The following is a 14,607-nucleotide window of genomic DNA, read 5'->3' as shown; positions in this document are numbered from 1 at the left end:
CTGAATGACTGATTGGAAACCTTTCAATAAGCTTCATCCACTGGGTAGAACTGAGTGTTGCCACCTAATAATTCTTGGGACTGAGTGCATTGGAATGTGCATTTTACACTTGACAGCAAATACTAGCTTGCTCAGAACAAAAGTAATACATTATTTTATTCATTCATTGAATGTGAGAATCACTGGCTAGGCCAGCATTTATTGCCCATCCCGAACTGCCCACAAGGCATTTAAGAGCAGTAGGTCCGGAGTCACACGCAGGTCAGACCATGTAAGGATCAGAGATTTTCATTCCTGCAGGATATTAGTGAGTTTCTACAATAATCAGCAGGAGTTACGAAGTCACCATTAGGCTAGTGTAGCGATTGTAATGAGGTCAGCCAGGTGGTTATGAGTTCCCCAATTGGGGCTGTTAATCTGGTCCAATCAGGGAGCCCTGCCTGACAGATATAAACAGGAGTGTCAGTCATCTTGTTCACTCTAACAGCCGGCTCTGAGGGAGCTGGGTAAAGGTCATGGACTGTTCGTGTGTAAATAAAGGGTGACTTGGTGACGGGATACCAGCCTCTATGGAGTTATTTCAGCTAGTTGGTTATTTATTCCAAGATTTTTAAATTAAATGCAAATTTCACTGTCTATGATGATAGAATTTGAACCCGTGTTCCCAGACTAATAGCTGTGCCTTTTGGATTACTAGTCCCGTGACATCATGACAACACCACCACCTCCTCTTAGTTTGAGGGTTTCATCACAGCCACGATCACAAAATGACCATTCCGTTTGCCTTCTGTCCCCATGACAATTTAGTTCTTTAATTTCTGGCTGCCTCTGAGCTCTCCCTGACCTTTTCTTTTGTTCGACTCACCCCTCCTCGATCTCACCAACATAAAACCTGTCATATTTCCACCTCTCTTCTTCCACATCGCCAAGATTTCTGGAAGAGTCATATTGCACTCAAAATATTAACTTCCTTTCACTCTCCACAAATGCTGACAGACCTGCTGATTTTTTTTTCCCACACTTTCTGTTTGTATTTTAGATCTCTCGGTCTCAAGCATCTGCAGTATTTTGCTTTTATTTTTGTGGTTGACTCTTATCTGCCTTTTGAAATGGCTTAGGAAACCTTGATGCTAACCTTGCCAGTGACACCCACATCCTGTGGAGGTTTGAAAAAGCTGAAATTCAAATCAACCTTGTATTGACATTGCATCTGTTGTAACTTGAGCATTGCTGTGTACTCTTGCAATTCTGCACCATGCGGGCGCAAGCCTGGCTTTTCTGTTCTGTACGCCTCAGTATCATACCAGGTTTTTATTGTCACATTTTAAAAATGAGGCTGGAGTACAACAATTGGCAAGAATATCAAATAGGCAGATGTCACAAAAAATAAGGCCTAAGTTACAATTCACATCGGCTTCCTCCTTCAGCATAAATTTAAACCGAGCTGTACAGTTGGAAAACCTTACCAGGCACTTGTACGGGATGCACGAGGCTTCCCATGCAGTCTTGAATGCTTTCTGGAAGCAATGTCGTTTGTTGGTTCGGTTTGAATATTCCTGATACCAGTTTGGCCAATAATTTATTGGGTGCAATTCCTGCAGCTCCTGTAAGGCCTACCCTGTTGAATATTGCTGTTCGCAATTCTGCTGCGATTTGGGATCCGAGAGCCAACCGGACGTGTCTTGCATCAGCAGTGTTTAATGCTGTACAGAAATAATTTAGTGAGCACAGCACATGTCATCTTTCCCTTCTCAGCTACATAACAAGGTAGATAAATGTGCTATCAACATTTCCATGTCACAAAGCACCCAGAATGTATGCAAAATACTGATGAAGTTACTCATAGTTTATTAAGTGAGGATGTTTTTGATTCTCACTGAGATATGGGGCTTGAATTATGTTGCCCAGAGTCACAGTCACAGTCAACTTCTGACCCCTTGTGGTCCTTTAGTCAGAGTCTTAAAGTCATAAATTTCAGAAACAGACCCTTCAGTCCAACCAGTCCATGCCAAACAGAATCCCAAACTATTTTGGCTTGAAATTAGAACCAACAACTCCAAGATTTCATTGCAGCTGCAACCGATACAGAAGATGGAGCTTTGACATTAGAGGTGGCACGGTGGCTCAGTGGTTAGCACTGCTGCCTCACAACACCAGGGATCCAGGTTTGATTCCAGCCTCAGGTGATGTAAATGTGGAGTTTGCACATTCTCCCCATGTCTGCGTGGGTTTCCTCCCACAGTTCAAAAATGTGCAGGCTAGGTGGATTGGCCATGCTAAATTGCCTGTAGTGTTCAGGGATGTGTAGATTAGGTGGGTTATAGGGGGATGGGTCTGGGTGGGATGCTCTGAGGGTCGGTGTGGGCTTGCTGGGCTGAAGGGCCTGTTTCCACACTGTCGGGATTCTATGATAAAAGGGGAAGTAATGGCCTAATGGTTTTATCGCTGGACTGTTAATCTAGAGACCCAGATAATACTGTGAGGATGCAGGTTCGAATCCTGCCATGGCAGATGATGGAATTTGAATTTGATAAAAACCTGGAATTGAGAGTCTAATGATGACTATGAAACCATTGTTGATTGTTGGAAAAACCCATCTGTTTCACTATTGTCCTTCAGAGAAGGAAACTGGTCTGGCCTATATGTGACTCCAGACCCACTGCAATGTCGTTGACTCTTAACTGCCCTCTGGGTAATTAGGGATGGCCTCACCAGTGACACCCTCATCCCATGAATAAGTAAAAAGCAGATAAGGGCCCAGTGGGATATTTGATGATGGCAGATACAGAAATAGGAGTACATGATTCAACAGCAACAAGAAAGAGAAGTAAGCTGGTTGTTGTTTGTAGGGGAGTGTCTCTTACATTTGGTTCAGTTGACATTATGTTTCTTTTACATCCTTTGGTAGCTCAATAATATATTCAGGATCCGAGCTCCAACACTCAAAAATGGGACAGCAGGAATAAAGAAGGCCTGAAGTGATCCAGGAAGTGGTGAAAAGTTTAGTGAAAAGTTTAGTGAAAAGTAGCGGTAAGGCAGGATCTAATCAGGGTGTGGGCAAGATGGGGGCTGGTGTGGTTTTGGAGTGGAGTACAGAGCACAGGCTGGTTGAATCCCCAACCCTTTCAAGCTTCCAGAAAGCCAAAACTGTGTGATGTATTTAACTTTTCAATTGGAAATGCAAAAGAATTCTGTCTTTTCAAAGTGGGAAGAGTCATAGCTTTGCCATTTTACACAAAGATTTTTAGGTTTAGATTTTTTGCCACTAGCAACAGCAGGCATGCGTTCCAAAGGTTGTGAACATGGACAGACAGTAACTGTCGGCTGTAATCTGAAACATGCAGGTAACATGCAGCAGTGCTGATGTGTGGGAGAGTGCTGCAGAGTCAAAAGGAAAACTTCCCTTCTAACCACATGATACAGCAGCACCTTGACATCAGCAAAGAAGAGGCTAAATATTAGCTTGTACAATTGGCTATCTGTCTGCACCTCCAGATTTCTAGCCTTCATTCTGGACACAAACAAATTGGCAAAGGTTCCTGATGGGTCTAAATGCTGTTAATATTTTTCAGATGGCTTCAACTTTATCTCTCCCATCCTTTGATATCTTAAACTGGTATAGAGTGTTTTGGGAAATTCTGAAATGGTAAAAGATGTTATATAAATACACGTCTATTTTCTATTTATTCTTTGTCAATTTTCCCATGGTTGTTTCCGTCTGACTTTAGATGAACTAAGACTCAGTTTTTATCTCCTGCCAATGGTACCATCCCTCAATTCAGCATTGTTTGTATCATCTGAACTTGTTGAACGTTATGCCAATAAGAATTTAGGTGTGAAAACTGAATGCCACTAGAACTTGGGATTCTGACAGGCCATAGTGAAAAATGAAAGAGGACTGTGTTACAGCCAGGGATAAGGTATATGAGGGGAATAGGGTGCATGTTAATCATACCCAGCCAGGAGAAACATCAGAGACCAGCTGGCCCACCGTAAACTAACCATCCTGCAGCAATAATACATTGCAGATGGCCCCTCAGTGGGACTAAGTCCAACTCTTGATAAATGCCAGTCAACTTGATTGGCCAGTAGCAAGAGCTCAGTAGTGGGGACTGCTACTAGCTGGGATCAAGACAGCCATGGGTACATCCTGGGTTTCGGTCAGAGTCAGAAAAGGAAACACGGAGGATGTGAGAGGTGGGTTCTGATGGTCAGGCAGCAAGTGACAATGATTGGGGTGTAACATCTTGGGGAGTGTGGGAGAGGTTTGGCTCCCATGTCTGCATGGCATCCCATAGGATGTAACCCTGCACCTTTCTTCTTGAGTTTTAAAAGGTCTGGTTAAAAAAAAACCTACATCCTCTTGCCCACTGTTTATGCCAACTGTATTATGGAATAGACAGTGTAATATTTGGGTCAATTGAATTGTGGACAAACCATCAATATCTTTTTGAAAATGGCAGGTGGGCTGTCAATTTTGGCTTCCACCCCTTCACTGTGTTAACCTCGTTGGGAGTGGCTGGGAATGTGGTGAGCTAGTCGCCTGTCATATTTTACATGCCCCGACACCCCCTCCCCATCATAAAAACTCACAGTAGGAGGAGCTGTAAAATCCAAGTATAAAAATTCGTACATAACACAGTAATGCACATCTTGCTGCATTGGTCAGGAAAAGTCAGATCATATAGGCTTTAAACAGAGAGGAACATAATATAAGCTCACACAAATTTTATTCTTCAGCCAAGTTGCCACGCACTCCTGTTCAGGGGACAAAGTCTAGTTGATGTTAGGCAAACAGTGAGCATGTTTGTTGAAATCTTATTTGCTATTCACATTGGAGATGCAGAACCTTACTTTTGTTTGTTGGATTAATTTCAGGCACTGTGCATCATGGCTTCAGCATTTCTAGTTTTTTAGTACTTTTGAACTGGCTGTCAAGAGGTTATGTTAACCAAGTTATGTTTGCCTAAAAGTATCTTTCGCCACGTATAGTAAAGGAAAAATTTTGCCTGAGTGTAGCGCCGGAAATGTGATGCAGCATTGACAGGAAGTACACACAGATGGAGCATTTATAGAAGGGAAGAATGCATAGTTAACATTTCGAGTCTGGTGACTCTTCATCAGAACAGTTGCAGAATTTCAGCCAGCAATTTTCTGTTTTTGTTTCAGATCTCCAGCATCTGCAGTTCTTTATTTAATTTTAGTGTTTACACATGGATTGACAGGCATTAAATTGAAGATAAAAGTGAGTAAGACCTAGCTTTGACACATTGAGGAAATATTGGAAAGCTTTTTGAATTTTGATGGACTTAGGAGGCAGTAAATGTGCTGATCCACAGCTGTTGTATATCCCCTGTGGTAGCTAGTGTGCTGTACAGCTGCGTCATAGGAACATCTGATGTAGGAACAGGAGTGGGCAATTTATCTATTCAAGACAGAATCCGCCATTCAGTCAGATTATGGCTGATGTGGTTATAGTAACCCTTAACTCCCTTGTCTATTAAAAATCTAAGTCAGCCTTGAATAATACAATGGCAAAGGCTCCACTGCTTTCTGGGGAAGAGAATTATTACCCTTTCAGATAAATCAAAATCCTCCTCATCTCCATCTAAAAAGCCCTCTCATTTTTAACTGTGTCCCCCAGTTCTAGTCTCTCCCACAAGAGGAATCGCTCTCTCAGTGTCTGTCCTACCAAGTCCCCTCTAGAACCTGTTTCAATAAAACCTACTCTCATTCTTCTAAACTCTTAAGAGTAAAGGCCTAACCTATTCAACAATTCTTCTTAAGAGAACTCTTTCATTCCAGAATTGATTCAAGTGAATCTTCTCTGATCTTTTGTATTTGTTCACAGGATGTGGGCACTGCTGGCTAGGCCAGCATTTTTTTACACATCCCTAAATGCCCCAGAGAAGTTAGTAGTGAGCTGCCTTTTTGAATCGTTTCTGTCCTTGGGTTGTAGGGACACCAGCACTGCTGTTTGGAAAGGAGTTCCAGAATTTTGATCTAGGAACAGTGAAGGAATGGTTATACAGTTCCAAACCAGGATGTTGTGTGGCTTGCAGAAGAACTTTCAGGATGTGGTGTTTCTGTGTAACCACTGCCCTGTTCCTTTGGTTGTAGGTAAGAATATGCAATTACGTTCACCAAGGTTCCTAAGACAGGACCTTCCAAATCCATGACTAAGTAGAAGGACAAGTGAACACCACCACTTACCAGCCTGACTTGGAAATATTGCAAGTATAGATAACCTTCAGTGCTGACTGGTGAAAATCTTGGAACTCCCTCCCTAGTGGCATTGGGGTCTACCAATAGCACATGGATTGCAGTGGTTCAAGAAGGCAGCGCACCACCACCTTCTCCAGGGCAACTAGGGATGGGCAAGAAATGCTGGCCAGCCAGCGATGCCTGCATGCCGTGAATGAATAAAAAATGAAATTTTTCAAGATCAGGAGACTGCTACTGTAAAAAATATTCCACATGATTGCACCAAGGCCCTGCACACTGACAGTAAAATATATCTACTTTGGTATTCCTCTCCAAGCTAGTTCCTCTTCAGTCCAGAGCAGATGCCTTGGCACTGGGCAGATAACCAAGGCTTTTGGACCTTTCTGGCTTTTAACTGTAGAGAACTGTGTCTACCAGCCTCACTCTGCTGCTGCAACTCTCCTTTTATTCCCCACTGATTGGCTTCCTTTGCCATGGTGACATGGTCAGTTCATCTACCTTGCCTCCCCCATTCTCAACTATACAAGCTGCAAGAACCTCAAACCTTTCGGAAAACAGCAAAGACTGAGGATCAAGGTGCAGGGCTGGATGAACACAGCAGGCCAAGCAGCATCATAGGAACAGAGAGGCTGACGTTTCGGGCCTAGACCCTTCATCAGAAAAGGATTCGCCAGCATCTGCAGTTCCTACTATCAAAGACTGAGGATCTTCCACTTCTCCTTTTGGTCACCCAAACCTCCTCACTTGCAGTCACTCCCGCCTGCTTGTGGCCACTTACCAAATCAGACAACCCTATTCTGAGCAATGTGACTATCTTCAGAAATGAAATGCCCAGGTAACCACTTTCCCCCTTCCTGATGTTATGCAATGTCTGGAACTCAGCCTCTAGCTCAATGTCCATGAGCTGAAGCTCCTCAAGCGGTAAACGTATACACAAATATGTTTGGCTTGGATTCCACTGGCTGCAGTCAGAATATATCACTTAATAAAAACCAAAAGAGCTGCGGATGCTGTAAATCAGGAACAAAAATAAAGTTGCTGGAAAAGCTCAGCAGGTCTGGCAGCATCTCTGAAGGAAAAAACAGAGTTAACATTTCGGGTCTGGTGACCCTTCCTTAGGATATATCACCCTATCATCATTATTGTGTGTTAGGTAATTTCTTTTGTCTTAATTTATGCAATTATTAAACCCTATTACTTCTAATACCTTTTACTACTACTAGTAAATTTTGCTACTACCAATTAAAATCTTCTAATTACTAACAAATTACATGGGTTTTTAAAGGTAAACAAAAAAAAAACTCAACAGCCAATCATTTCTTTGTGATATTACAGTGATTTTTCTCAGATCTGTTTTGGAGCCACAGGGCCATGCCTTGCTCTGCCTCTGGGCTCTCTTTCTCTCCATAATGCTCTCTCCTGCCCTCACATTGTTCTCTGCCATTGCTCTCTCCTCCTCCATGCTGCTTTTCGGATTCAAGGTATCAAAAAAGTATCTCTTCTGTGCTGGGTCAGCTTAGTGACCAGCATGACAGACTGTCCTCTAACTGGCATCCATATCTCTTGCGCTTATGTCAGGCTAAAGTATACATTTAAAAAATCACATGGTTGATTATCCTGTCAGACCTGCTGAAAGATATGAGTGTGTGGTTGTCATGTAAGGACAAGATTAAATGTATGTCAATGCAGCTGCTGTAACAGGCACGCATGTAAAAATTATGTTCAGAATTATGACAAACTATTATGGACAGTCCCTAGATTTAACAGCTGAGCGACTGCTGTACCGATAACAACAGCAAGCTGCATTTACAAAGCACCTACTGAAATGTCCCAAGGGGTGTGTAATCATACAAAATATAATACAGTAACATATGAGTTAGAAGCACAGGGGACCAGAAGCTTAGTCAAAGAGATAGATTTCAGGAACATCTTAAGGGAAGAGTATGAGATAAAGAGGTAGAGACGGATGGAGAGGAAACTCTCTCTTGTGTTGAGGGTCCACTCAGGTAAACATATGGCTCTTAATTGCTAAGGAATTGTACCTACCTCGGTTACCATACACATGACCAGACACAAAAACATTTGCTGGGACAACACCACCAGGTCCTAGCTGCTGCAGTCTCTTCTCCACCAGTTCACTAACATCAACAAAATTCTCATCAGAGCCCAGCCTCTCCACGAACGGACTGAACTCCTCCAATAATTCTACAAACAGGACAGAACAGAGATAATTACTGTGGGATACCCAGTGTACATAATGTGCAATGACATTTATCTGTATTAGCAGGACAGTTGTGCTGGCCTTGTGACATTACCTCGTTTATAGAAAGCTGAGAAAACCTCTGGCAAGCAGGTACAGTGCCTCTGTATCTTTTTACTTTCACACATTTTTCCATGTGAATGTTGCTTGCATTCACAAAGATAGGTAGCAGTTATAAGAAGGGTCTAGGCCCGAAAAGTCAGCCTTCCTGCTCCTCTGATGCTGCTTGGCCTGCTGTGTTCATCCAGCTCTACACCCTTAATTGAATATCTTTTCAGTCATATTAAACTTGACGTTTATTAACTTGCAATGCATATTAATTTATTCAATTTGACTCTAACTCAAACTTCTGAGAACAAAACAGGGAAATTCTTTAACTTCTATTTTTCCTTCCTCCTACCTCTAAAATACTAAATTTGGTACCATTAATCACAAATATCTGGTTTTCCCTGATCGATTTTCATCCTTGCTCGCATTCTGCACTTGACCCTTCACCTAGATGTCTCTGTAAGGAAAAGAATGACCCCATTGATTCCATTTATCAGAACCTGGATTTAGTTTCTTACAGATCCATTTACAGATCTTAATGTTCTATTTATATTAGCAATTGCCACTACACCCAAGGCAAGTGATTTGTTATGACGTGACATCCTGCAACAATTTCCTTCATTTTGAGCACTCACCTCATGCTGCGTGAGTTTCTTCATCAGCAATGCAATAATATGAAGAAACCCCGCAGCTAGAGAAAATGCTGGTTGTAGACTCTGAAAGCTCATCCCATTGATCTCCATGGCATGACTGGCTCATGATTCATGCTGTATGTGCACCCTCTCCACTGACTCAGCTCACTCATATGCTCCCTAGGCTTTGCCATGGAACAGCATTGGATTAATTGCAAGCAGGAACACTCATAGTCCTCATCAGAGGCATTTCGTAGGTCATAGATAAGCTTCAGGGTGGCTTATATTTTTAATGCTGGGCATTCTATCATTTAAGCTGAGCAAATTCAACGTAAAACCCAGTAAATTGTAGTAATGTTCTACTAAGTAAGAATTCACTGTAAAGTAGCAAAGCCGGAGAAAGTACGTGATTTATGCATGATTATAATACAATATTTACCCTGGTTTGACACAAGTTACTGAGTTAAGTCAGCATCTAGATAATATGATTTGATATATTCTTACTTCATTATCAACTAAAAATAGTCCCAACCTAGCAAGTGTATCCCATAGTGTTAAAAGTGCAGAGAGAAATACATGAAAATATTCTTGCTGTAGCATAATGTTGTAAGCCTTTGTTAAATATCTTGCACCATGCTAGATGTCAACATGTAATCATGTGAATGAATTCAGGGACACCAACACATGAAATGCCTTGGTTGAGATGGAAAATCCCTCACAGTAACATCCAGATTCTTCAATACTCTGGGATTTTCCACATATTTGTTTTGCCAAATTACTCACCCTATTTGAGTCAAACATCATACCAAAAGATTTCCTCTTTTTTATGTTATTTATTGTTGAAACTTTCACTTTGTAATCATAATGCCTGTTTTTTAAAAATATAACTAAGTTGAAATTCTCAATACATATCCCACTAATGATGAACATCTGAGTTTCTTATTCACTCTCTGTTCATCTGTTTGGAATTCCTTTGTGGTATTGACAAACTTAGACTTTCTACTGAAAATGTAATGGGATGCTTTCTTTCTACCTCCTCTACTACCTTTCTCAACATCAAAAAATATCACTTGCAAGTCCTCCTCCAAACCACTTGCCACCTTGACTTGGAAATATTTTGCTGGACCAGCCATACAAAAATTCTGGGAATTTTGAAGCAATTAATTCACTCACCTGACTCCCCAAAGTCTCCACCAATTATATGGCACAACCAAGAGTCGGATGAAATGCTCCCCAGTTAACTGGACGAGTGCAGCTCCTAAAACACTCAAGATGCTTGACACCATCCAGAACAAAGCAGCCCATCCATCATCTTCAACAATCACTCCCTCCACCACCCATGCGCAGTGGCAACCGTGTGTACCATCTACAAAATGCTGTGCAGCAACTTACCAAGGCTGCTTTGACACCACCTTTCAACCCTACAGGCATGACCATCTAGAAGGGTGACAGCAGCAGATCCATGGGAACACCACCTCCTGCAATTTCCTTCCAAGTACAATACAAACATGAATTAGGTGTAGAATGAGGCCATTGGTCTCTTCAAACCATCCATTCAATAAGATTATGGCTGATCTGTTTGTGTTCCAAATTCCACAATCCGACCTACCCTGATCATCTATGTTTCCATTCCCTATACAGGATCTATCTACCTCTGCCTTTAAAATATTCAATGACCCCAACCTCCACCACTTTCTGAGGTAGAGAATTCTAAAATTGTGCAACCCTCTGAGAGAAAGTAATTCTCCTCATGACTGTTCTAAAAGGAAGATTCCCAATCTTAAAAGTGTCCCTTAGTTCTGGACTCACCACCACAGATCCCTTCCCTATCCATTTTGTCAAGATCATTCAGGATCTTATGAACTTCAATCAAAGTATTCTTCACTCTGCTGAATTCCAGTAAAATCAAGCCCAGACTGTCCAACCTTTTCGCATTAACAAACTATTCATTCCAGATATCAATCCAGTAATCTCATCTGAACCACCCTCAACACATGTTCTTCCTTCCTTAAATAAGGTGACCAAAATTGTAAACAATATTCAAGTTGTGGTCTCATCAATGCCCTGCTAAAACATAGCATCCTTATCTATCCATTCAATTTCTCTCACAATATGGGTTAGCATTTCCTGATTACATAATTTACCTGCATTTAACTTATTGTGACTCATGAACTAGAACACCTTGATCCCTTTGTGCCTCAGAATTCTACAGCCATTCTCCATTTAAGTAATACTCTTTTTTTTAATTCTCCCTGTCAAGTGAAAAGCTTTACATTTCCTCACATCATACTCCATTTTCTAGACTTTTGTCCACTCTCTTAACATTGATATATCAGTCTGCATCCTTGCATGTCACCTTCACAACACCTTTTCCCACCTTGGAGAAAACTACTGCAGATGCTGGAATCTGTACTGCTCTGATGAAGTCGTCTAGACTCGAAACGTCAGCTTGCTCTCTCTCCATGGATGTTGTCTGACCCACAGTGTTCTCCAGCATTTGTTGTTTTCAGTACCCTTTCCTCCCCACCTTTGTGCCATCTGCAAATACAGCACCATGTGTTCAATCTCCTCATCTCAGTGACCCACCCAACTTGGAACTGTATCACTGCTCCTTCCTGTCAATGGATTAAATGCCTGGAATTTCTTTCCTGACAACATTGTGACGGTGTCTGCAGCAAATGAATTGCAGTGGTTCAAGGAGACTCACTGCCTCATTCTCAAGGACAATAAATGTTGGCCTAGCCAGTGGTATCCACATCCTATGAAAGAATATAGACAGCGTGTCTCTGTTATCCCCGTTATTCATTAACAGGATGAGGGCATCACTGGCCAGGCAGCATTGATTACCCGTCCCTAATTCAGTTCAGAATCAACCACATTGCTGTGGGTCTGGAATCACATGTAGACCAGACCAGGTAAGAATGGCAGTTTCCTTCCCTGAAGGACATTAGTGAACCAGATGGATTTTTCCTGACAACAGACAATGGTCATCATTAGATTCTTAATCCCAGATATTTTAATTGAATTAAAATTCTACCATCTGCTATAGTGGGATTCGAACCCAGGTCCCCAGAACGTTATCTGGGTCACTGGATTAACAGTCCAGCGATAATACCGGTAGGCCATCCCCTCCAAGCATTAATCGGGATGGTCTCTTAGACAACTTCAATTCATTCAAAATGCTGCAGCTTGATTTATTCATAAAATTTGTAAAAGTATATAACAAATCATTACAAACAGAATTAAAATTTAACTTGTCCCCATTAGACATTTTCCACTCTTGGGTGTCTCAACATTACAGATTGAAAAATTACAAATTGTATGATAGAAATAAACACTTTTAATATTCACAACATACACTCCTTGTTAGGCATAGAGCCTGAAGGGATTCAAACGATGCCAGCCTCTTGGTGTACTATGACTGGAAGAACTTAGACGGTGACCTCTTCTGCAGCAGAGCCCCAAGCTTTATCATGTCCCTCAGCATGCAGCCCTAGGCATTGAAATGTGAAAATCTGCAGGACTCATTTGAGGACAACACTGTGCATTGGAAGATAAGCAAGTTTTGAGCAGACCAAATGGCATCTTTCACCAACTCGATTGTTCTCTAGCCAAAGCTGATGTTTGTGTGTATGTGCATTGCTGAGAATAGCCTGGAAAATCCTCCAACACAGAGCCGCTTGGGATGAACCTCAATAAAAACACACAAGACTTCTTTATAAGGCACATTCCATGAGGAGATTTGGCGGCATGGTGGCTAATGGTTAGTACTGCTGCCCCACAGTGCCAGGTACCCAGGTTTAATTCCACCTCAGGCAACTGTCTGTGTGAAGTTTGCCCATTCTCCCTGTGTCTGCGTGGGTTTCCTCCAGGTGCTCCGGTTTCCTCCCACAGTCCAAAGATGTGCTGGTTAGGGGGATTGGCCATGCTAAATTGCCTATAGTGTCCAGGGATGTGCAGGTTAGGTGGATTAGCCATGGAAAATGATAGGGTAGGGCTGTGGGTCTGGATGGGATGATCTTCAGCAGGGACGATGTGGACTTGATGGCCTGCTTCCACATTGTACCGATTCTATGAACGTGAATTCCCTTCAATTGAATGCTTTGCTAAGATTGTCTCAAAGACTGTTAAGCGTCAACCACATTACTCTCTGGAGTCACATATAGATCAGACTGGCTGAGGTAGCAGATTTCCTTCCTAAAGGGTTTTTGGTGAATGATATTGGCTTTTACAACAAACAATAAATGTAAGATTACCATTGCTGATTCTATCTGTTTATTCCAGATATATTCACTTCTAAATTAATTTGCAATTTCTCAGCATTGGAACTCACATCTCTAGGTCATCAGAACTCGGGATGACTAGTCCAGTAACACAACCACTATGCTCCAGTTCCCATCATTCCCAGTAGGCTTTTCTCTTGTGGCCTAGAATTCTGAGACCAAAATTCTTGCTCTAACTTTCAAATTCTTCCATGCCTTTGCTACTGAAGGGTGGAACAATCTCCTTACAGTCACTTCAAGTTTCTATATGAACCATTTGTTCTTCTAACATTGTCCTTTGCCATTTCCCATGCTCTAAATGTCTTCCAATCGATCGTTTCATGACACTCCTGTCCCTTGCAAATGAACCATTATGCCAATGGAAAAAAATGTGTGGTTGCTTTTCTACCAGTGTTCTGCGCTTTATCTTTCAATGCAAAAGAGGCAAATTCAGAGCAGTATGAGCAAGACATATCCTGAAAACATTTCAAATAAAAATGGTTCTTCAATTTAAAATGTTATTGAGGGAAGAAACATGCTGTCGAAACTTTTCATCTTGTATTCATCAGGACAGAATCACATCAATACAAAATCTCAATGGGAACAACAATCTATACTGCTTGAAAAGAAGGTGTTGAATGGTTGGCAAGTGAAATCAGATAGGTAGAGCTGTTGCCATGGAGAATGTGCCAGGGAACAGTTAAATGCCATACTTCTGTTTAAATTGAAAACTACAAAGCAAAAATTTGAAATAAAACAGAAAGTGCTGGAGAAATGCAGCAGGTCAGGAAAAATCCAAAGATAGATAAACAGAGTTAATGTTTTGAGACCAGTATCACTCTTCTTTGAAATGGGTGACAATTTAAATCATTAATGGTTCAAATATTGCAAGACAATGAAGTTCAACATACAGCTTGTATCTCTATAATTCTCTTTTCAAGTAAAATATTTATCAATAGATGACAAAGTAGTGAACATGAAACTGGAGGATGAAAGCAAGTCTTGCATTTATACAGTGCTTTTCTTGACCACAGAATGTCCCAAATCGTTTTACAGCCACTCAAGTAAAATACTATTGAAGAATAGTTGCTGCTGGAATGTAGGAAGAGTGTCAGCCAACTTGCACATAATAAGTCCTCACAAATATCAGTGTGTCTTGACCAGATAACGTTTGTTTGTG

At 41.5% G+C, this 14,607-nt stretch overlaps 1 protein-coding gene across 1 annotated transcript in view; it reads right to left on the bottom strand.

Annotated features, from left to right (window-relative positions):
• poli (polymerase (DNA directed) iota) overlaps window positions 1-14,607 on the bottom strand; it is a 57,891-nt gene that overhangs the window by 18,569 nt on the left and 24,715 nt on the right. Inside the window, exons 3-5 of the mRNA XM_048604002.1 lie at window positions 9,169-9,224; window positions 8,272-8,527; window positions 1,467-1,703 (exon numbers count right to left, since the gene is read on the bottom strand). Of these exons, the coding sequence (XP_048459959.1) occupies window positions 1,467-1,703; window positions 8,272-8,527; window positions 9,169-9,224 (549 nt within the window). The remainder of the gene's footprint in view (window positions 1-1,466; window positions 1,704-8,271; window positions 8,528-9,168; window positions 9,225-14,607) is intronic.

Source organism: Rhincodon typus, chromosome 1 (genome assembly GCF_021869965.1).
Source record: "Rhincodon typus isolate 14 chromosome 1, sRhiTyp1.1, whole genome shotgun sequence".
NCBI lineage: Eukaryota > Metazoa > Chordata > Chondrichthyes > Orectolobiformes > Rhincodontidae > Rhincodon > Rhincodon typus.
The sequence above is the reverse complement of the archived record's forward strand: the minus strand, read 5'-3'. Positions and strand labels throughout refer to the sequence as shown.